The following is a 23,383-nucleotide window of genomic DNA, read 5'->3' on the forward strand; positions in this document are numbered from 1 at the left end:
ACTAAGCAAATCAATTTACAAAGAGGAAGGATTTATTTTGGCTCATAGTTGCAGAGGTTTTGGTCCACAGTGGATTTGTGGTGAAGCAGAACATTGTGGCAGAGGTGCAGAGTAATAGAAGCCAGAGCGCCTAAGGCCTCGGAATGAAAGAGAGGAAGAGGGAGGGCTGGACTTCCACTCTCTCCTCTAAGGCCACACCCCCACCACCTCACTTCCTCCCACAAAGCCCCACCCCTAAAAGGCTCCACGCCTCCCAACAGCATGACAGCCTCACAGCCAAGTCTTGAGCACATAAGCCTTTGAAGGGTGTTTATGTTCTAAACCATAATAACAGACGTTCATTACCATCTTACTTATTGGTAAACTTAGAAAAATGGAAATAATTTCCAAAGCTTCTTAAAACCATTAACTTTGGTGTATTTGTGAGGTTTGAATCACTTCCTATTGTCATTCTCACCAAGGTCTGTGTGCACAGGCTATAGGTGCACTCAGGCAGCCTTTTGTCTCTGAGTGGATCAGATGCCCCCGGGACTCTGTGCAGTGGGGCTGATAAAATGGTCCTCGGGCCTCCCCTGCTCAAGGCCTGAGTCCTGACATCTGGATTTTATTCCAGTGCTATAATCTGTTCTTACAGGTGCTTCCTACTCCCCCACCAAACCTGCCTCCTACCAGAGGTCTCCAGAAGGGATCTGATACCAGTGATGAAATAAAAAAGCCTCCATCTCCACCTTTTCTATAGCTTTTCAGGGAGGTACCACTGGAACTTATGGGGTAGACCTGGCCTCAGACAGATTGGACATCAGTAATGGAAACTGACAATCTGTTGGGGGGATTTATAAACTTAGATATAGGCCCATAACAAGCTGTGAGGTAGGACCTGTTCGGGGACAGCAGCCATCCCATCAATCTAAACAGTCAACAGCAGAAGACAGTCACTGCCATCCTTTTCCCTTCATTTGTGTTCACCAGCCATGTTGACTCAATTTTCTGTCCTTATCTGCAAGCACATCACTGGCCAGAAGTTGGTGACTTCTCAGCAATCTTGTAGCTCTGATGTATGCTGAAAATCTTTGTTTTTACCTGTACTTTCTGTGGCACAAGTTGGAGTTTGGCCTTGGTCATTATTGACTTTTGCCAAGGCCCATGCTATCTTGTTTGGGGAAAGAGTGAGTTGTCTTGGGTAAAATGCCCTGATGAACTCTCAAAGTGTCTTTGATGATATCCTTAAGCGATAGAGTTTAAAGGGCATTCTAGAAATTCAAAAACTTAGCTAGAGGACTTCAGTGGCATTTTAAGCATAGTTCCTTTAAATGATGAAATAAAAGTAAATGTTGAAGTAGGGTGAAGTAGCTTGGGCTTCTTCCCACCAATATGCAGTCACTGACTAGTTACATACGTTAGGAGAGGCACAAAGTGAAACACGATCAGGCTCAAGGTCTCTATAGCCTTTTCCCGCACATGCACCTTTAACTAAGAAGACAGGCCGTTCCTCACTTCCGCTCATCCACTATGATGTCTTTGGTCTTCCTGTGTCCTGGCCTCATTTGAAGTGTAAGGAACGATCACCTTCATAGCCCTTTTTTCAGCTTTAAATTACAATATGCTATGAATCAGTGTGGAAAGTAAGGTATGTGGTTAGTTTTTTTCCTGCTGTGTAAACTCTTGGGAAAGTTAGAAGCCTGAATAAGATCTTTCATGGCTGAAGTTATCTATCATTTTGACTTTTGCTACTTTCATCTTCGATTATATGTTGAAAGTGGCTCCTAACACTTCTGAGTTTGTGTGGAAAGTGATTCCTAACATTTTTGAATTCTCTCTTCCATCTGAGCCTCTTTTAAGAAATGATCTGAAATACGCACTTATCTACACTACACCAGCTCCCCATTTAAGACACTTGAAGGCAGATTTTCCTACCTTTTCCACTTGGTGGCACATAGGAATGGTAATGGCATCTCTGTGATACACTGAGGTGACACATCAGGCTGTTAGAGGCAAAAGGCCTCCCGCAGGAGGCGCTGTCTCTCCCCCGCAGGCCTCCCCAGACATCCCCAGTTGGCTTGGGACACCTGTCACCTTTCGTGTCACATTCCTTTTAATGGCACCATGGCTACAAGGCTTTGCCCTAAAGCCAGGCCTCTAAATAGCAGCCAATAAGCATTACTGTCTTATGCCTCATTGGTTTGGGTTGTGACAGTGGATTTTCTCCGCACCTCTGGGTTAGAGTTCATTGATAACCTAAAAGACACAGGTAACAGATGCAAGCAGTGCTAATCCCGGCACCTTCACCTGCTCTAAGACTTATAAACCTTGACCTCTCAGCGTTCCTTCACCAAAAGTCACTGCAGGAAATGCACCTAAATCATACCATGCAGCCCAGCTTGGGAATTAGGAAGCAAGTCTCATTTATTTCTCTCTCCTTTGTTGGTTTGCAAACACAAGTTTCCTCTGAGAATTCCTCACCATCTTGGCAACATGTAATATTCCCTCCTTCCATGAACCGATCTCGGCTTTGGGTTTCATTGCCCTGACACCAGTTCACTCCCAAGGCAAAATGCTGTCACCCACATTGCTCATGTCAGGACTTTTATAACAGGCAGAATAAGTTGTGTGCAGGTCCTATACACAACACCCATTGTCCCCATATTCCACCTCCCCCATTCACCTCATTCATAATTGGCTGGGAAACCCTATGTGTACAGAAAAGATAAGATTGCAGTCACTGCACTAGTGGGTGTATGCTTTAAATTTTAAAAAGTCTTTTCACATGGGTTAGTGTGACTGACTCTTCATGAGCTAGCCAGGAGCTAGGGTAGGAGTGGAGTCTCCCTGTTAATGATGTGGAGGACATCAGGGGACAGCACTTTCTCCATTGTGTTGTTGTTGTTGTTGGTTGTTGTTGTTGTTGTTGTTGTTGTTTGGAGCAGGGGGAGGGCTAGGGATTGAACCCAGGGTCTTCAAGATGAGCTATACCCCCACCCCCACCCACTTCTTTTTGAGACAGTGTCTCACTGAGTTATGCAGGCTGGGCTTGAGATTACAATCCTCCTGCCTCAGCCTCCCAGAGTTCTGGGATCACAGGCACATAATATAACATTACCATCACCAGAACTTCCTGTATTTACAAGATAAAGCACAAACATGCTTCTTCCATTCAAGACCCAATATAATCTAGGCACAACTGCTTTTTAACCAATAGTTCCTCACCTGTTCCTTCCCATCAAACCAGGGTTACTTCCCTCCCTGCCCCATGTTTTGCCAGTTGCCTCTTGGAATACCTCCTCTTAACTTAGGAATGATTGTTACCAAGGTTCCTCCCATTCACTGTGCCAAGAATCTTGCTTTTAATCTTCACAGCAATCCAATGAGGCAGAGGCCATTACCCAAACAGAATGCATCTTCCACAAATCAGCTCAAAAATCTAATCTCCTGATAGAATGTTGCCTGATCCTCTTACCTGTCTCCCTCCAATCTTAACTAGTATAGCAATTCTTCTCTTTCAGTTCAGTCACTGTTTGCCGCTCCAAGACGCCCTTCTGTTGCTGTGCCTTTTATCACTGTGTTGTGGTTTTATTGTTTTTGTGCTCAAATTTTGCTTCTACTCCCAAAGACTGTGGGTTCTTGCCGGACAAGAAGCAGTGGTGTTTCTCTGAGTCTCTCCCAGGTGCTGGCAGCCTGCTTCTCGAGGGGTTTCATGCAGCCTATGTTAATGGGACAGGATGGGATTTCTCCATCTTGAGCAAGTTGTTCTGTCATCAGAAGTAAAACTGTGAGAATGCTCCACGTCTAGGATGCTCCTATACAAGCTGACCTATTTTTGAGAAGGGGCAGAGAAGCAGAGGATCACATAGAGAAGGGACTGTGTGCACACTGGCCCTTGCTCAGTGTGAGAAATTGCACTGTAATAAAGTGGAGCTGCCGGAGGATGTCCTGAAATACAGATTTCACATCAGTTCTTCAAGTCTGGATGGATAGTTCAGTTGCCAACCAAAGCTGGTGAGGTCTTTGATAAGAGAACGCCCAGGAAACCAGGGGCAGGGAGCAGTCTCCATACCCTGCCTCCACCCAGCAGCCTCTCCAGTTCTGAGCCTCTGAGCTGCAAATCCCTTGTCCTGGGAAGGGCCAGGGTGCTCTGTGACGTACTTCGTCCTGGCACTCACTACTCCTGGTCGCTCTTCGTCTGTGTGACACAGCCTCATGATTGCGTAGTCCTACACAAGAGTGTTTGGATGGCAGCCTGAGCGCCTCAAGACAAAAAAAATATGACTTCAAATTGTTTATTCACTTCACTGTTGTCATTCACAAAGCAAACCATTTCTCCTCCAAGTGAATGACTTCTGAATCAGATTAGTGCTCTATAGGATCACACCCAGCTAGAACCAGAATGAATAGGATCTATTGACTCAATTCTGTCTTTTCAATCCTGAACATGACTAGTTTTGTTCCCAAATTAAAATTTGGCTGCCTGGGTCCGACTGGCAAACAAACAGGCAAACAGAGATTTTTGCATCAAACTCCAAGTACTCTGACATCTAAGCATTTCGGCATTTATTAACTGAAATGGCAGCACAAACACAAACATCTCCCTCTCTTAGAATGAACAAATTTACAGCTCATTTAAAGAATAAGTCTACAGAAGAAGCACTGTGACTCTTATTTGTTCTCAAGAGAGCATCAGCAATGCAACTATCAAAAAACTGGTGAGCAGGCCAGGGATTTAGCTCAGTGGTTCCACAGCCTGCCTTGCAAGGTCCCGAATTTGATCCCAATACCAAAACAAAACATAAAACCCCTGTGAGTGCTCACAGTGCACTGTTTAAAATTCTAGACTACTTTTTCTTATTGTTTGAATGGAGCTCATACATCCTAAGTTTCTCCCACTAGGGAATCATTTTCAGGAGGGCTTTTATTACCATGTTCTAAGACTCTCATGTAGCAGCAGAATGTGAATGGCTTCTTACCTTCAGTTACTCAGTTGTTTTGAAAGCTCATAAATGGGTAATCAGCAGCTTTTCCTCTGGGCAACAGTTTTATAGGGTATTGTTATTCACTAGAAGGTACATGGAGCTTGCAACAGAGAAAAGATACAAAAGGTTGCCCTCTGCCAGTGGGAGATGACCTCCTCCACCCTGGGGTTCAATCCAGGTCAGACCCTGAAGCCCACTTCTGCAAAAGACACTTGTTTTCGCATTATATTCAGGGCCTTGTATTATATTTTATTTCCTTAATTTTCTTTTTCTTCTTTTTTCCCAATAATCAACCACAGAAAATATGTCAGGGAAGGTCATTAATAAAGCTGTTTCCACGTGTGGAACCATTTTAAATGCATGTTGCTGTGTGAAAACTGTACTATTATTTATCACCATTGCTCAATTGTATGGAGAGGGTCTCAGGGAATGTTTTCCCATTGGTGCTAGAGTAAATACCCCTTTTTTGTGAGGTCCAGATTCCACAAAGAACTCAGGGATTACCTCAGCTGAAACTCCTACTATACCATATCCTTGTAAAAGCACTTTTTATTTGTGCATTTGAGTGCCCATAATTTTGCAATTTACGGTGAATTTGTTCCCAACCAAACATCCTCATATTTGATTGGAATCAATTCTAAGGATTAATCAGCCAGCCTCCACTGGGTGATAAGTCAGATCACTAGACATTCATAAGGTGCCAGGGAAATTTCACAAAACAGTAGAATGTACCACTGGAATTTTCATTTTTCAATCTGACCTCTTCCAGGTCTTATTTCTCTAAGCCAACCAAGGATTTGTTCCAAAAACATGTTCCTCAGATATTGGGTACCTGATAAGCCCATCTGCTCTTTGAAGTGAAGTACCCAAACCTTCTGTTTGGAGACTGTTCATTATATAGATGTATATTTATGAGTTCATCTTGACAGCAGGTCTTCCAGAAAACAACAAAGAGCACGTATTGTCAAAGATTTTGCACTTATGGTTTTCTGGCACTGAGCGGTTGAGATAATGTAAGATAAAAGAATATTTCAACATAGAAATCTTCACTCAAATGTTTGTTGGACTTGCTAAAATGAAAGGGGAGATGAAAAAAACGTTACCTTCCTGTAGGCATTTGACAAAATTGAAATATGATAAAACCTGGCCGCCCCATTAGCTACTGACATTGCTACCTCCTGGTGTAAGTTGCTCTGAGTTCCAGCCAGTGTGTCTGATATGATTCCTGCGGGAGTCTCCAGGCACCTTCATTCCATCCGTGTCTTGACAGATACACAGCTGTATCTGTCACTCTTCAGATGCTAAGGCAAGGCGTTGCCCAAACAGGCTTTCCGGGGAGAAGATGAATATATGAGGCTCTCTCCCACCCCAGCAGATGCCTCCCTTGAGGTTCCAGATTAGCAGCCTGTGGCAGAACCTCCAGCAGCAGTGGAAATAAACGTTTTGTTCTGCACCACACAGCTCTTGTAGCCATGAGCCATGCGTGGCTGTGGAGCCCTGGAAATGATGCCGGCAGGCATAAGCTATCTGAGTTTTCACTGTCTTTCATTTCAGTGACTTTAGATGGCCCTGTGCAGCCAGGTGCTGCCATGTTGGACTGCCTAGCTCTCAGGCACAGGGGCAGCCTTTGCCTCCCTGCCCCCTGTCCAAGCCAGATCTCCCAGTGCTCTTGCTCCATTTGTGACTGTGACACCTCGTCCCCTGTCCTTGCCAAAGCAAAACCAAGTTTGTCTTTTAAAACTCAGGCTAGACAGCATCTCCTTCCTATCTGAAGATTGTCAAACCCTTCACTCACCCCGTCCACCTCCTTTCTCCTATTTGATATCACTTCCTTTTTACTTATTTTGATTTTCATGCAAAATCTCTTTGTCTCTCCTGCTTTCTCATCTCCTTGATCTTTAAGGTTTGATTTTAATATGATAAAGTTTACCCATCTCACCTGTAGTCTGAGTTTTGACAAAAATGTTTAGTTACCGTTGGTGACTATCAGTGACTGTTGTAACAGTAAAGTCAACCACACTACACACTCTAGCACTGGCAACTGCTGATCTGTTTTTGTTCCACTTTCCTATACAAATAGATCAGAAAGTATTTGGCCTTTTAAGTCTAACCTCTTCCATTCTGCATAATGTATTTTAGATTTAACTGTGTTGTTCCGTGTGTCATCATCTGGTGTCTTAGTTACTTTCTTATTGCTAGAACAACACACCCAACTTCCCCAAACTAAAGGACGAATGATTTATTTTGGTTCACAATTTGTAGAGGTTTCCATCCACAGTCAGCTGGCTCCAAGGCAGGGTGGCATGGCAGAGATAAACAGTCCATGGCAGGGTAATCAAGGAAGCAGACCAGGATCAAGAAAGAAGAGAGGGAGAGAGACCCCTCAGGCTATTTCCCCAGTGACCCACCTCTTCACAATAGGCTGCATCTTCCAGCATCACACCTAGGTATAAACCCATCAGTGGCCTAATCCAGTACCACACACCTATGACCCAGTCATGTCCCAAAGCCCCACCCATGAGCACATGAGGCTTTTAGGAGATATCTAGATATAAACTATAACATCTGGTTTCCATCACATGGGTGCACCACAGTTTGTCTATCCATTCCCTAGCTGAGAGGCATTTGGGCTATTTCCTCTTTTGAGTGATTATAAGTAAAGCCACTTTAAATCTTTTCATATAAGTCTTTGCGTGAAAATAGGTTTTATGGGAGAAAATACTGTAAGAAAATATTCCTTGTAGTAAATACTGAGGACTGGGGTTTACATGGTGCCAGTGTCCAAAGTGGCTGTACCATTTTGTGGTTCTGCCTAAGAAGGCTCTAGATGCTTTCCATCCTTGAAAATAATGGTTTCTGTGTTGCTTTTTTTTTTAGCCATTCCAGTAGTCCAATGTAGTGGTATGTCATTTTGATTTTAATTTGCATTTTCCCCTAAAAGCTAATGATACTGAAGGTCTTTTCATGTGTTTTCTACCATCTATATATCTTCTTTGGTGACTTATTATTTCACTGTGCACATTATGAGGCTTTTTTGTCCTTTTTTCCATTATTTATTCATTTTTCATGTGAGAGTGATTAAAGTCATTTTATGATGATAGTGTCAAGCAAAAGTCTTGTGAAAACATGAGTATGTTAAGTATTATGTCATAAAAGTAAAAATGCATAGTTAATTCTTGAAAATATAAGCGATGAAAAATATAGATAAGCAGAAATCCAAGTTAAGTTAAAATGTGAATACTTGGAAAACTCAGGATAAGAAAGAAAGACCATGTGTAGTGATGGTCTCACTTTTCAAGCAAGGAAACCAACATAATTTATTAGACCATTCAGAGGTGACACTGCAAGTTGTTTTAAAGTTACTATGTGATCAAGATTTTCCAGCTTCTGAGCACTTTCCTTGGGGCTTTTTCATATTTGGTTTTATCCAGTCATGCAAAATTGCTTTATTTCAAGTTAAAGCATGTTATACCCTGTTAGTGGAACTTTGGCTTCTGTGAGAAACTGAAGAGCCAATAAATATTCATGTAATCTCCAGGATAACATATTGAAAAGGACAGCTGGCTCAGGAGGGATCATTTGCCTGGGTTAGTATCTGTTTCCACTTACATTAAGAAAATATTGCAAAGAAGTTATTATCTGCCCACAGGGCTTGGGGAATACAATGGAAGGCTGATATTGCACCTGATTGCTTTTGACATTTACCTATTGTAACAGGGAAACTGCGTGAAGTTAGCCAAGTGACTTTTTACAAAACACAATTTCAGAGGCAATAAAAGACAAAGGGAGATGGCAGAGATAGAATACACTGCATCCGTATAAATGAGAAACATGACTTGTCAGCAACACCTGCTTGTTACTATCAGCCATTCTACTGGGCCTGCCAAGAGACACTCAGAGCCAGAGCCACTGACAGTTGTGAAGTCTCAGGCCCCAGATTTGGAGGAGAGAAAGTGTGGCCTTCTTGAACATTTTTGATAAAATGTAATTTTATGATATTTTCTAAGTACTTGAAATCAGCTATCCTTCATATTTTTGTCTTTCCAAGCTACAGCAGACAATGGGATTTTTAAATTTGGGTACATAAATTATTTTATAATTTTTTTCAGAAATTCCAAATCTCCAACTGGGACATTGAAACACTGTTTGCAAACAACTGATTTACATTTGACAAAAAAATTCCAATTCCAGTTGTTGATGGTAAAACAATAGCATTCTTATCTCCTCCCATTTCTTAAGGCCAAAAAAACTGATGGTAAGTTAATGGAAAGAAAGGACTGGGCAGGTGCGGGCAAAGTGTTTTTTTATTTTGCAGGGGTTGAGGGAGGGTGCCAGGGACCTAAGCCCTGCCCTTGCACTTGCAAGATAGGCAGCAGAACCACTGAGCCAAACCCCAAACCCTGGCCCCATAGTATTTTAAAGGCAAAAAAGTAGCAATCCGCTCAGCAAGACAGAGGCAACCAAGAGATATGAATATCATAGACCCTGCTCTTTTCTTTAGAAACTCAGAGAGGCTTAGAACTTAAAAAACTCAGGACAAATTGGAACACAGCCATGACCACCAGGTATGAAATTTTTATTTTAAAATAGAAAAACAATCAAATACAAAACAATAAAACTAAAAGAAATGAAGATATATCAGGGAACAAAAGACATTTCTCAAAATCTATTTTATATCCATAGATGTTAAAATAATATAGATTGAATGTTTTTGTCCCTGAGAAACCCACATGTTGAAGCCCTAGTTCCCAATGTGATAGATTTGGAAATAGGCCTTTGGGAAGTAAATAATTATAGACTATGTCGTGAGAATGGAGCCCCCATGATGGGATTAGTGCCCTCCTTAGATGAAAAATACAGAATTCTCTCTTGCCCAACACATGAGGATACAGCAAGAAGAGAGAGCTATCTTAGTCTGTTCTGTGCTGCTATAATGCAATGCAACAGGGATAATTTTTTATGAACAGAAATAAATTGCCTCAGTTATGGAAGCTGGGAAATCCAGGATCAAGGTACCAGCATGTGGCAAGAACCTTTTCACTGTGTCCTCCCATGGCAGAACACAAAAAGGGCAAGCAAAAGTCAAATTCGTCCTTTTGTAAGGATATCAGTCCCATCCATGAGGGTTGAACCTTGAGCTCCGTAAACTAATTGTCTTTCAAAGTTCCCACTTCTTAATGCCATTACAATGGTAATTACAGTTCAACATGAATATGCATGGGGATAAATATTGAAAACATAGCAGTGGCCATCTGTAAGTCAGGAAAAAGGCCTCACAATGTACCCAGTCATGATGGTGTTGATCTCAGACTTCCAGCCCCCAGAACTGTCTGCTGCAAATGTTTGTTGCATAAGCCACTTGGTCTAGAGGACTCTGTTATAGCAGATACTAGCTAAGAAAATAGGATAGCCACAAGTAAAAACAATCTTATTTTTAAAAGAATAATATGAGTAAAGAAATAATTTTTAGCAATTGAAAATATCATGACTGAAGTTAAAAATTTAATAGATGTATTGGAAGGTAAGATGAAGAAAATCATAGATGAAATAGAACAGGAAAAGCAGGACCTATGAGCAGAGTGGTAAAAAGTGATAATTAGCAGACCAATTTAAAAAGCCAGTAATTAATGAAAGTTCCAGGAAGAAAGATCAGAGAAACCCAGTGGAAATCATCAAAGAAATGGTATAATAGCACACAAGGAACAAAACTCCTAGAGCACTCAGTGTAATTATTTTTCATGGGGGATTGGTTCCCAGAATCCAAGTGGATAGCAAGAGCCGTAGATGCTCAAATCCCTTATATAAAATACAGTGGTGTTTGAACATCACTTCTACACACTCTCCTCTACAGTTTAAATCATCTCTCCATTATTTATAACACCTAACACAATGTAAATATGTGTTATTTAGGGGACAATGACAAAGAAATAGCCTGTACCTCTTCAGTGTAGATGCAGTTTTCAAATATTTTTGGTACCATGGTTGCTTAAATTTGCAGATGCAGAATCCAAGGTTACAGAGAGCAAATTGTAGTAATGCTTTGTGCTAGAAGATGATAGAGAAATGCCCTAAAATTTCTGAGGAAAATTAGTTTTTAATCTAGAATTTTATACAATCCAGAGTTCTGAAGAATTTAATCAAATAAGATGAAAAATAGACAATGTCAAACATTAAGAATTGAAAAAACTATTTTTACACGGAAGGACATGGGGTGAGGTGGGTAGGGCAGGAGACTAGGGTTTTTCATCCTAAGTATTATGATTATATTTAATTTTTTACATTTATATACATGCTATTGAATGGTTTTCACTATAAGAGATTTCCAATCATTAAAAAATATACTATCATTGTGTTTCCTTGGCCCTCTTTACATTATGACATAAAATTTTTATAGTTTTCTCATTTTACAGAACAAGCTAGTATTTTCTAATCATTTGATAGCCCTCTAATAAATTGTAAATAAAAGGGCAGCGTTTGTCACCGTGAAAGTCAGCACTACCCTTTGACACGTCACTCTGAATGTTAGGATGGGAGTGTGACACTTGCCTTTGATCATTTTCTGTTGTTGTGATGAAGAGTCTGAGACCACGTGAGGAGCAGAGGCTCCTTTAGCTCGCGGCTCTGGAGGCCAGGTCTCCCAGGGCGCTGCTCTGTCATCAGACTGGCATTTGGTGAGGACCTGTGAGCTGCATGCAAACATGGCGGAAGCGTGATACTGAGAGGCACAGAGCACGCGGAGGACTCCCTTGCCTTACAGAGCTGTTAACGCCGCCTGGGGGCCCCTCTCCCGACCTATCTAATCCTCCTAATCGCCTCTCAAAGCCCTACCTCCAAATATCACTGAGTTAAATTTCCGGCACAGGTGTGCAGTGCTATACCTCAGACCTGCAGCTATTTCTTAGAAGGGTAAAAAAGAACTTGTTTTCCTGCTTTGCAAGGAAGAGCTGATTCTCATATTTTAATATCAAAACTTCTCTGAATTTATTTGTTATTGCCAGTCCAGCTTCAGCTTGGTTAACAAAGTTCGCTAAATGCTGAAGTTGAGCAGTACAGGACTTCACTTTTTACCTCTGCCTCTCAGTTGGAAATTCTGGATTACGGGGTGTACTGAATGATACAAACGTGTATCATTTTCCAGGTCTTTGGGTGAAATTTTAAAAATAGGCTGAATAGGGCTGATACTTGACTGTATGGGACGAGATTTTCTGTCACCATTTCCAGGTCAAAACAGGTCAAAAAGAATATCTAGAAGCTCACAAGGTGATTCTGGGGATATATAGAGAAATGACAAGTATCTCTGCAGAAGGAAAAGGTCTGCGTGTGTGAAATGGACGTTGTTTTCCGTTCTTTGTTTGGCCACTCATCCCTCTTATACCACACTAATATCTACATATTTCATCAGATTATGAGGAAAGAAATCACATCAAAAAACCACTGAAATTCCTTGAAATATTGATATATAGCATGTATTAATGTCCACTAAAGAGAGTTACAGAAGAATATTGTGCTTTGTACATGACCCAATAATAATCACTTATTAACCCAAGAATAATTTCATAATGGTAAAAGGAAATCAAAGAAATATTAGACGACTTGAACCAGTATATTTTGGTGGGTTCTGGGGATTGAACCCAGGGCCTGATGCACGTATACTAAGCACATGCTCCACCACGGAACTGTACTCCTAGATTCAAAGGTGTTTAAGAATATACTTCACAGAGCATGGTGGCACACACCTGTAGTGTGGGAACCTGGGCCAGTGTGACTGTAGGTTCAAGACTTGGAAGCTTAGCAAGACCTTTTCTCAGAATGGAAAATAAAAAACTGGTATAGCTCAATGAAAAGGCCCTGGGTTCAATCCCTAGTACCGCCAAAAAAGAAAAAAAAAAACAGGAATATACTCCACAGAAATTATTTGGCCTACCTTTTCTAGTGCCATGCTTAGGAATAAAAAATGTAGCTAGAAGAGTAAAGGATTTGTTTTGCTCTTTTCTCACAACCCACCTTTTGGAGAGTTTTCTTGGTAACTATACCATATTCTCATTTACATATCCCATGCTAACTCTGAAAACAATGGGGTGACACAATAAAGAAACACATTATGAACATATGCATGTAGAATTAATTACATAATTTTCAGGACCCAGTAAAAATTGAAAATGCAAAGTCCTTGCTCAAAATTTAAGAGTGTGAAGATGGTGAGCTCAGACCGTGAAGTCTCTGCTGGATTTTATTGCATGTAGAAACCTGTACGGATACACAGTTGCTTACCCACAAAGTCAGCTCTGTCCCCAGGCCCATCAAATCTTTCCAAACAACAAAAGCACTGTAATTCAGCCTTAAGTTCCAGGGCGGAAACAGTCCAGTCACTGCTAATTACAATTCCAGTGCAATGAGATTTCTTTCAATTACCAATTTGTTCTCAGTATTTAGTGATCCAGATGTATTTATTGGTGCAAAATAAAAGTGTAAGTGGTTAATGTCAGAAGGATGTTTCTTCCTCTGTAGCCACGTAGTTACTCTTGTCTGTATGAGCCAATTTACCCTTAGAAACATGATTCCTCTGGGTTCCTAAATGGCCCGTGGTGGGCCCTCTTCCCCTACTCCCATTTGACCATCTGCTTGTTACCGACTGCACGGTAACTGAACTGTTCAACCACAGGAGGAGGACTCATGGGTGCTGGGGGGAAAGTGCACTTTTTGAATATACAGTCCTTAAAATGCCAGCTGCTCCATTTGGGGTTTTGCAAATAGGCTATGAATTTTAGGGAAGACGTTTTCATTTTTGGAAAGCTAAATTTCACAGACTTCTAAAAGAAAACAAGTCATGCAGCCCGCTCGTTCTTTACCATCCAAAATTTTAAAATACAAAACACATGTTTTTTCTCCACATCTTCACCCCCTGATGACCAAATAAAACCTCTTTCAGAGGACACTGTCACACTCCGGACAGGCCAGCATCTAGCTGAATGGGTTTAACCACACAGAATACACTGCATCAGGCCCTCTGGGCAGGAAAGATGGAAGCAAGCAAAATGAATACGAGTTTCTCATATTCCTCAGGTTTCTGAGGATAGAAAGGCAGATCAAGCCATCACCGTATACCAGAGAGAGGGAGCTCTGGGAAGTCTGTCTGTCCCCCTAGCAGCAGCACTGAAGGCATGTCAGGGAATTCAGAGAGGGCAGTGGCAGGGCCCCAGCCTGCCAAGCTTCTGTCTTTACTCCTCCCTTCCCAGATTTGATAGATACCCCCTTCCCATCCTGCGTTGTTCCCTAAATGAGCTGCCACTTGGCAAGGGGCGCTGTGGTCCCTCCTGCCCAGACTGACTTTTATTTTCCTTACCACACTCTGAGTCCATGAATAAACCCAGGAAGTCACCCCTCCTCTCTACTCTTGTCACCAGCAGCCTTTCCCATGGACTTGCCATTTGTGTTTTGTTTAAAATAATTTTGTGTGCTTATCCCTGGTCGCTATAGCCTGACTGCCAGTTTATTGAGGGCAAACCCCATGTGTTGCTTCTGTTATTGTCTTCCCTGGTGAGCCAAGCACACTACCTGTTCCTGAGAAGATGCTACATCGATCTGTTTTGATTGATAGGTTGACTGACTGATCTTCCTGCTTCAACCCACAATTTTAAAAGTAGACAGTAAATAATTTCCACAGATTATTGAAGAAAAACAACTGGAATTATCTAATTTTAAAAAAGCAAAAACATTTCTTTCATGTCAGGTCACAAATTCTAAACCCAAACTAATTTCCTCTGCCTCTAAGCTAATGACATGTTGTTTAACCTTCACAAATTGATGGGATTGTGAACTAATGAGTGTGTGCTACTGATTGCCTTTGAAGTGCTTTTCGTATGTGTCACATTCATTTCAGAAACTTCTGTCTTGCAAGTTTGATGTGATTGATGCAAAATCCACTTTCCCCATCCAATGGTTTCCTCTACCTATAAGGCCATTTTCTGTCGGATCTCTTAACAAGGAGATAATTAAATGTAAACATGAATCACAAGCTTTTCTTCCTCTGAAATGAAATACACATAAATAATAGAGGAAGAGGGAGAGAGGGAACAGAGGGGAATCTAATAATCCCTTCCCTCAAGATTTCACTACAAATTCATCATCAAAGCAAGAAGAGCCCTCTTGTTCTCTTTATGGGTCTTGAGCTCAGGTAGAACTCAAGAGTCCAGAGACTGCATCAGTCCACTTTGACCAGGAGCTGAGGAGCCTGGGTGTTCATTATGTCATCCCAGAAGGAAGAGAACCCAGCAGCAAAGCAGGGGAGTGTTACTGTTTCCTGTAGCAGTGTAGCTTGAGACCCCGGGAAGCCAGGCCTTCAGAACTCACTTGCCAGCATCCATCTGATTTCCTGCTCAAGCAAGTTCAATGCCAGAAGAGTCAGTTCCCTATAGAAAAATATAAAACATATTACAATGTTAATGTGGTGTTTTACCCACATTAAATTAATAGTGAAATAAAAAAGATGGATTGCTTTTTCCATAAATTGTGACTTTTTTCAATTAACATTTCTAACTAGTGACATATTTTCCCTTTCCCAAATGTCAGTCTGTCCAAAGCCAGATGACTTATTGTGACTTTTCCCAAATATCTGTGTATTCTAAGTACACTGCGTCAAGAAGACTGATCCAAAGACTCGGCTCTGGCAGTTACCTTGGTCATCAATTCCCAGAGAATTAATGAGCACCATTCATCCCAATAATAGAAACTAAGGTCGGGGCCTCTTCCTTGCTGTGTAATTCCATTAGCATTGCGTAGAAAGTGCTTGGGTCATGAGCTCTGTAGAGCGGATCACTCCGCAAATGGAACAGTGTCTTGTACCCAGAGAGACTCCCCCGTGGGCGCACCCCCTGTCACAAGTTTGCAGTCCATCAACACGGAAAGTAGCTTCCGGTGTAGGGGATGATGGGAAGGAGGAAGTGAGGCTGCTTAGGCTGCCAGGAGCTTCAAGCGGGGTTCTCTTACTGTAAACACCCATGGAAAACAGTTGTAGTGAAGGCATTTTTAAACTGTGTGTCCATTTATATTTTATGTAAGCTTCTCATCTCAGTCGTTCCATGGGATTACCCCAAGCATTTATTCTCATTTTCATTCTCTTGGTTTGGTTTTTATTCTTTTAACTTTTGTTCTAACTACTCTAAGAAAGTTACAGTGGCTTGGAACTCAGAGTTACGATGATGAGCAAATAACTGTTGCAGTGGGGCTCAACCCAGAATCTAGAGCAGCATGCTTGCCCGGACTGTCCCTGGGCCAGGTCCCTTCCCTGCTCCTCGGAGTTCAGACTGCTCTCATCCTTCCACATTTCAGGAAAAAGAGTGACCCCGAGGTATGAAGCTAAGGCAAGTGTGAACATGCTGGCTCTGTCTCTTGTTTTCTTAACAGGAAAATAAAGGTGATCATTTTTTTACAGCTACCTCACAATACTGCTGTAAGGATTCAAAATAAGTGCCTGGAGCAATGCCTGAAAACTAACAAACCGTAGCTTATTATCTTTTTATTGTTGGTGAGCATACAGTTTTGTGTATTGTGTGTCCGTGTGTGTGTGTGTGTGTGTATGTAGTCTGTTGAAACATGTGGGGTGTTATGTCCTGTATATTCCAAATGATCCCCAGTAATGCAAGAGATCAGAGGCATGAATGAATCAAAACAGTAAGCCATTCAAATGTCACCTGTGATTCAAAGTATATTTTAAATTTTCATCTCAAGTGCCAGGGTTCCTAATACCTAATTACTTTAAGCAAAGAAGCAGCACTAAGATTTGCTAAACACAGTATGAAGACTCTCCAGGTTTCCTTTCTGCTCTTCACAGACTCCCCTCCTCCGTCAGAACCACTGGTGGATCAGAACCACTGGTGGAGTGGTCTGGTTCCTCCTGGCTTGGAGGTAGCTGCAGTCCCAAATGAAAGCACCTGGTGCTCACAAAGCGGGTGGCACTTTGGAAATCAGAGACGAAAAAGTCCAGAGAGGCGGTGGTGCTGGATCTGCAGTCTATGTGCTGGGCTCTCAGCCCTGTTTGCCCGTGAATTGCTATCCACTGTGTACCTTCATTTCCCAGACCAAAAACTTTGATAATGTCAGGGACCTTGTATGATCTGTGGAGGGTTGTATTATATATTTTAATATGAACAGAATATTGAGCACAGTTCACACTGGTATAACTTTAAACCATAGGAAGGAGAAAACTTATATGATAGCAGATAATTAAGGGACCTGTGTGCTATGTCGATTTCCCTTTGAGTAACCAATTCTTGCTAACAAGTTAGTATTTTCCTACAAAGACCTAAAATATTTTTTGTGGGAAATCAGAAAAGGACACTTGGCCTCATCCAGTGTTGATCTAATCCCCCAAACCTATCTGCCTTTCCTAAACAAAGCTGTTTTCTTGTCTGATGCTTATGTGATAGTGCTGTGTGGTCCTAAAACAAGCAGTGTTCCTTCAGTTTTAGAAGCATTACGGGCTTATCCCACATGGAAACAAACTGAGTTGCTACCTGTACACAAATGCACACACATACACATCCGTAGTGATGTCAGAAATGTTTAAGAGGTAGAAAATTTTCAGGTAGAAAATTTCACAGTAGAAGAGGAAACAAAGTACTGGTTAATTAACCCACTAACTGTCCTTCCTTATCATGGTTGTGAACCAATGTTCTGCTTTTTACTGTAAGAGATAAAAAAAGTTGAGAGTTCAGAGAGTAGAGACCCTTGGAGCACATGAATGGTGGGTGGTATCTTTCCCTTGCTCTGCAGATTAAATCGGTACCAGACTCCACAGGGTCATCATCACAGCCATTGGCAGGTGACTGCCTGTCCGGGGCTGGCTGTGTTGAAGGGAAAAAGGAAGGGAACAGATCTCCAGACTGTAAGCTCCTTGAGAGAATTTGCAGGGACACTGTACTCTTGCTATCCAACCCCAGAAACAGTACCCTTGTCAGGGACCCAGCTGTGTGCCTTGGACAGAAGTCAACCTGACAAGGAAATCTAAGTTCCCAGGTATCTGGCTCTTCCTACACATGTAAATAAATACTTTTTTTAATGTCCATTGTTTTAGAGTCATGTTACATCAGTGTTCAAATTTTTTGTATTTTAATATCTCAGGAGTTGGAGTGGAGTGAGTCCAACAGTCAGTGGAGTATCATTTAAGTGGCAGAGTTGTACATTTTTTTTTTCTCGTAGTATTTAAAACAAAGGTGTGTGTTTAGGTCCGTGGCTTCTCCGATTTGGTAAAGTCCGTTATGTATCAGACATTAGCAAGTTCTTAAGGCCACATGGTAGAGTCGGGCAGAAAGACGAGGTGAGACCGAAAGCATATCCTCCTCTACGCTGAGGCTTGAGTGGGAAATGGCTGTAACTTCCTCCCCCAGTGGCTTCTACCAATTAGCACATACTTCTTCCTTTCCTTTTTTTCCTCTTCTCCGATTTGGTAAAGTCCGTTATGTATCAGACATTAGCAAGTTCTTAAGGCCACATGGTAGAGTCGGGCAGAAAGACGAGGTGAGACCGAAAGCATATCCTCCTCTACGCTGAGGCTTGAGTGGGAAATGGCTGTAACTTCCTCCCCCAGTGGCTTCTACCAATTAGCACATACTTCTTCCTTTCCTTTTTTTCCTCTTTTCAGTGAAACAGAGAGGAATACACAGTAAATTCCTGGCACTTATTTTATCTTTCTGAAACCGCAGTGTTGTCTCTGGAGTAGAAGCTCTTTGAACTCAGGGTTCTGGCCGTGGTTCTCAGATGCTCTAATGTGCTGGGACCCCCAGAACCTTCTTCGGAACCGGGGGCCCTCAACTCTTGCCTAGACATCTGGAGTAGATGATCTGGGGTGAGGCCCTGCGTAGCTGCACATTTAACCCTTGGGCGACTGGTGTGTTCCAAGGTTAGAGAAGCTCTGGCCTTCCTGTTTGTAGTTGGCCCATCCCTCAAAGTACTGAGATTTAGGGACGCTGGCCTCGGTAGCATGCACAGGACCTCAGCCGATAGCAATGGTTAGGATTTCAAGAGGCAAATCCACTGACCAGGGAAGGAGTCCTGACACTACTTTGTTTCCTTTGGGCTGGGACTGAAAGATAGAACGTGCATTGGTGATGTCCCTGACACTTATTTCTGTTGGGGTTTTTTTAGCTGTACCCCATAAAATCGGACGCATCATTGATGGGAGTCCTGCAGATCGCTGTGCAAAACTAAAAGTGGGAGACCGGATCTTAGCCGTGAACGGCCAGTCTATCATCAGCATGCCTCACGCTGACATCGTGAAGCTCATCAAGGACGCAGGTCTTAGTGTCACCCTGCGCATCATTCCTCAGGAGGGTGAGTGCCTGAGGTGGCCTTGCAGGGAGACGCGGACACAGCCACGGGGTCGCCAGGGAGTTGTCAGTGGAGCTGAGGCCCTCTGCTCACTGGTGGTGCGAATTCCAGCCACCAAGTGATCTGATCATTCCCCAGGCTTGGGACTACTGCTTTTAGGGCTCTGTTAATCCAGAGCTCATTCAACAGAGCAGATAGAGTTACAAACCTGCAAAGAAAAGGAAGAAGCCTGTGCATGTTAACAGTCTCTGGAGGATTCCTCAAAGTGTGATTTTGAAAAGCTTGAAGAAGTTCTGTTCTGAAGTAACGTGACATCTGATAGGAATGTGTCACCCCCACCCAGCCTGCTGAGTTCCTCTGCCCAAGGTCTCCCCGTTGAGGCTGACAGTAGGGACATCCGGACCCGGTCACACCTTCAGGGGCCCAGTTCTGAGCACTGACCCACACACGTTGCCATTCTACACACACTTGTTCCTTCCTGGTCTGTAATTGCGGACGCATTAGTGGTGTGAAAGGGTTCCGTTTCCAGCCTCCCCAGAAAGGGAGGCAACCTGCCCCAAGCAGAGGCTGATGGCCGTGCCTACCTTGGCACCATCTGACCCAGCCACTTCCCCATTCCATGTCAGGGTTTTTCTGACAACGTGTAGTCACCAAATGGCTAAACAGCACCTGATGTTAAGTGTGAAGCAGTAGTACCCAGCCTGGGTGAACTTGCGATGCCCGGAGATGTTTCTGACTGTTGTGGTTGGGGTGAGGAAATACCTGTCGTCAGTCAGTGGAGGTCACAGCTGCTGCTAAGAGCCCCTGTGCCCAGGACAGAGCCAGGGCAGGACTTATCTGGGCCGTGACGGCAAGAATGCCCAGAAACCCTAATCAAAGTGCAGAGGAATGTCAAATATCGGGGCAGTGAGAAAAGAGGGAAGGGTGTGTTATAACTGCAGGCTAGTAGATTACCTCCTTTTTGTCACCCAGTGAGAGAATGCAGTGACCACGGGTATTTTTTAACCTGTTATCTGCAGACACCGATGTGCATAAAATATTCAGTGAAAATAAATTGTAAGCACACTGCTTACTGAAAATCCAGTTGGCTTCTCATCGCCTCACTATGAAATGCGTTTCCTGCCCTTAGCCCAACATGCAAAGATAATTTCAGTTGTGAATTTGGTGGCATTAGAGGGGGAAAAGCCAAGAAGCAGTTTGGGGGGAAAAACAAGAGAAAAAACAGCTTTGTGAGTCTTCATGGGTCCAAAGTTTTTTCCCTTTGTGGAGAACCAGGATTATTGGGCAATATTCCTAAAAGGGACTGAGGATAAAGTTGTAAAACCACTTACCATTTTACAGTTATTTCTTTACCCGGGCTATGGAAGACTGTTAAGATGCCTCATTGCAGTCAAAACGTGGTGGCAACCACATTTTCTCAGAGCAAACAATGCTGGGAAAATAGAGTGTGTTTTAGGACTTGAGTTATTTTTCCAAGTTTTAGCAGAATTTCTTGTTTGTTTGATCGGTTGGCTGGTGTTTTTGTTTCGTGTTGGTTGGGTTATCTGTTTGCTTTTTCATTTTTATTTTTGGTGATCTTCTCTTCTGAGGAAATGACATGAGACTATTTCACCTTGCTGGGTAGCATTTGTCATTAACAGATACTCGTTCCAGGATGGGTTTAGGACTTGGTAAGTTTAACCTGCTGTGTGAAACCGAGCAGAAATGGCCAAAAGGGTTGCATCATGGGAGAAGGCAGAGTCACCACTGCCGGCTGCCTCTGACCTCATCTGCTGCTTTGGTTCCCACCACAGAGCTCAACAGCCCCGCCTCGGCCCCCAGCTCCGAGAAGCAGAGCCCCATGGCCCAGCAGCACAGCCCAGTGGCCCAGCAGAGCCCTCTGGCCCAGCCCAGCCTGGCCACCCCTAGCAGCCCCGTCACCCAGCCTCCGCCTCCTCAGCCACTTCAGCTGCAAGGACATGAAAATAGGTACTGTTTCCCACTTTTTCTGCTTGGGAGAGACAAGGGAGGTGGGGAGAAAACAGGATGCCGGCAGGGAGAGTGGTTTTGATACAAAGAGATGACGGTGTGAGCCCCTGTGTGATGCGGAGTGTGTAGTGAAGGTCACCAAATGTCTGTCCTGCGCAGCAAGAGAACCTTTCCTGGAGGGAGGGAGCACGGCGACAAGTGAGCTAATCAAGAGTAAGAGCGCCTGCTATGGGGACAGGAAGCAGGAACCAGGAAGGAGGAAAGAAGGCCCAGGTCAGGTGGCAGAGGGCAAGGGCAGGGGGAATCCACGAGCGTAGGGTCACTTGTGCAGTTTTTTGGGTTTTTTTTTTCTTGTTTTTTGTTTTTTAATGTCCATGTGTTTGCAAAGTTTCTGTGGTTTCCTTGGCTGTTGATTTTTTTTTTCTTCCGTTAAGTTTATTGGTACATTTAAAGCAAACAAACAGTATAGTTACATTTATCATTGAGATCTTAAACCTTTACATGACAGGTCTTGGTTCTTATCTTCCCCCATATCCCTCCCCTCCCCTCACCCCCTTCACCCATCCCTATTTGCAAAGTCTTTGTCAAACTGTTGACTGACATCACGGAATTTGCTTTTCAAGATTTCGCTGTCTGCCCCAGGAGACCAGGCAGGAGGCTGGGCAGGGCGGAGCGGGCAGCAGTGAGGGGGTGGCTGCAGAGTCCCACCAGCCCATGAGGTGGATGGAGGAAGATGAGAAGGCAGTGCAGGCATCGCTAGGTGCTCACACTGCTCCTGTGCGGGTCGCAGCCTCCTAGCAGCAGTCTGGCGAGGGTCTTCCAGTCCCTATACACGGGCATTGTAAACCACTGTGACCAGGCACACTGAACTTAGGAGAAGAGCATGTCGTATACAAACGGCACTGCCTTCTTATTGTGACTCGTGTGTGACCGAAGCCTGGGCTGGGCGGTTCCATTGCAGGCATGTCTCAGTGTGCTGTTTCTGCTTCCAGCAGAAGAAAAGCAGGCCCACTCCTGCCACATCTCTGAGGACACACCTCTCTCCCCAGACTTGCCTGTGTCCCCGTGTTTACTGAACACCTGCTCCCTGTCCACCTCCTGGGTTGGAGAAGGTGACCCAGACTCTGTTTCTGATTCCCACAGCTCTCTGGGCTCATCACACCGTCACAGAACAGAGCCTTTTCCTGGGCCCCACTGCCAAACTTCTACTTGGGTGCTTTCAGGAAAAAGTACACAGCTGGTTGTCCTCAGCTGCTCATGTTTCTAATATATGCCAGGGAAGAGAAACACCCCGTAAAGCAAATGTGCAGAGGTGAGAATCTGCGAGCCATGAAAAGGGGAAGTCCTGGGTGCCTGGGTAAGAAGCCCAGATGTATCTGTTTTCCCTGTTTTCTGGACAGATGGCACCACGTTTCCCCAAAGTCCATCCTGTGTCCAACAGGGAGGACTTCAGAGCCCGGCAGATCCTGAGCCAGCTACCAGCTCCTCTTCTTGATTTTCCTACTGTGGATTAAGTTGCATTCTAATTCTGGATCAGGTTAGGGTTGTCGAGACAGCCAGTGTGCCAAGAGCATTTATACAAAGAATGGCCACCTACACATCAGATTGAGCCAGTTCCCTTGTGCAGTCGGGCAGACGGAAATGACAGTCTTCTCACAAGTTTCTAGCTCATGCATTAGAATGGGCAATATTTTCCCCTGTCTTACTTACTCTTGCATTAACTTCCCATGACACACAGTGCCTTTCTTCCCATTTCTCGGTCTGTTAACATCTCTTTAGCATGTGCTTGGGAAACACAAAACAATTTTAAAATGAGCATAAGTAAAATACTATTCGAGAAGAGGCGTTTACTGACTGTTTTAAAAGAAGCCATTATGGAATGTATTGCAACCTGGTATAGATAGCAGAATGAACCTTCCCAAGCAAGGGCAATTCGTATTTCACTATGACTCAAAGTGTAGCCAGGACACAGGAAGGGGATTGGAAATTGACTTCTTTCACAGACCTTGAATCCTGGATGCCCATGGCTGGAAGCAAATCCTCGATGGGCCGCAGGGTCTAGAATCTCACGTAGGCAATGCTTCTTGGTCCTGAAACTTTTTCATACCATGACAACTTGATAGAAC

At 43.3% G+C, this 23,383-nt stretch overlaps 1 protein-coding gene across 1 annotated transcript in view; it reads left to right on the forward strand.

The window, feature by feature from the left end:
- The window catches only part of Magi2 (membrane associated guanylate kinase, WW and PDZ domain containing 2), a 439,692-nt gene that overhangs the window by 357,185 nt on the left and 59,124 nt on the right, over window positions 1–23,383 (forward strand). Inside the window, exons 15-16 of the mRNA XM_033756513.1 lie at window positions 19,107–19,292; window positions 21,083–21,257. Coding sequence (XP_033612404.1) covers window positions 19,107–19,292; window positions 21,083–21,257 — 361 coding nt within the window. The remainder of the gene's footprint in view (window positions 1–19,106; window positions 19,293–21,082; window positions 21,258–23,383) is intronic.

This window comes from Fukomys damarensis, unplaced genomic scaffold (genome assembly GCF_012274545.1).
Source record: "Fukomys damarensis isolate Sample0158 unplaced genomic scaffold, DMR_v1.0_HiC HiC_scaffold_4, whole genome shotgun sequence".
Classification (NCBI taxonomy): domain Eukaryota; kingdom Metazoa; phylum Chordata; class Mammalia; order Rodentia; family Bathyergidae; genus Fukomys; species Fukomys damarensis.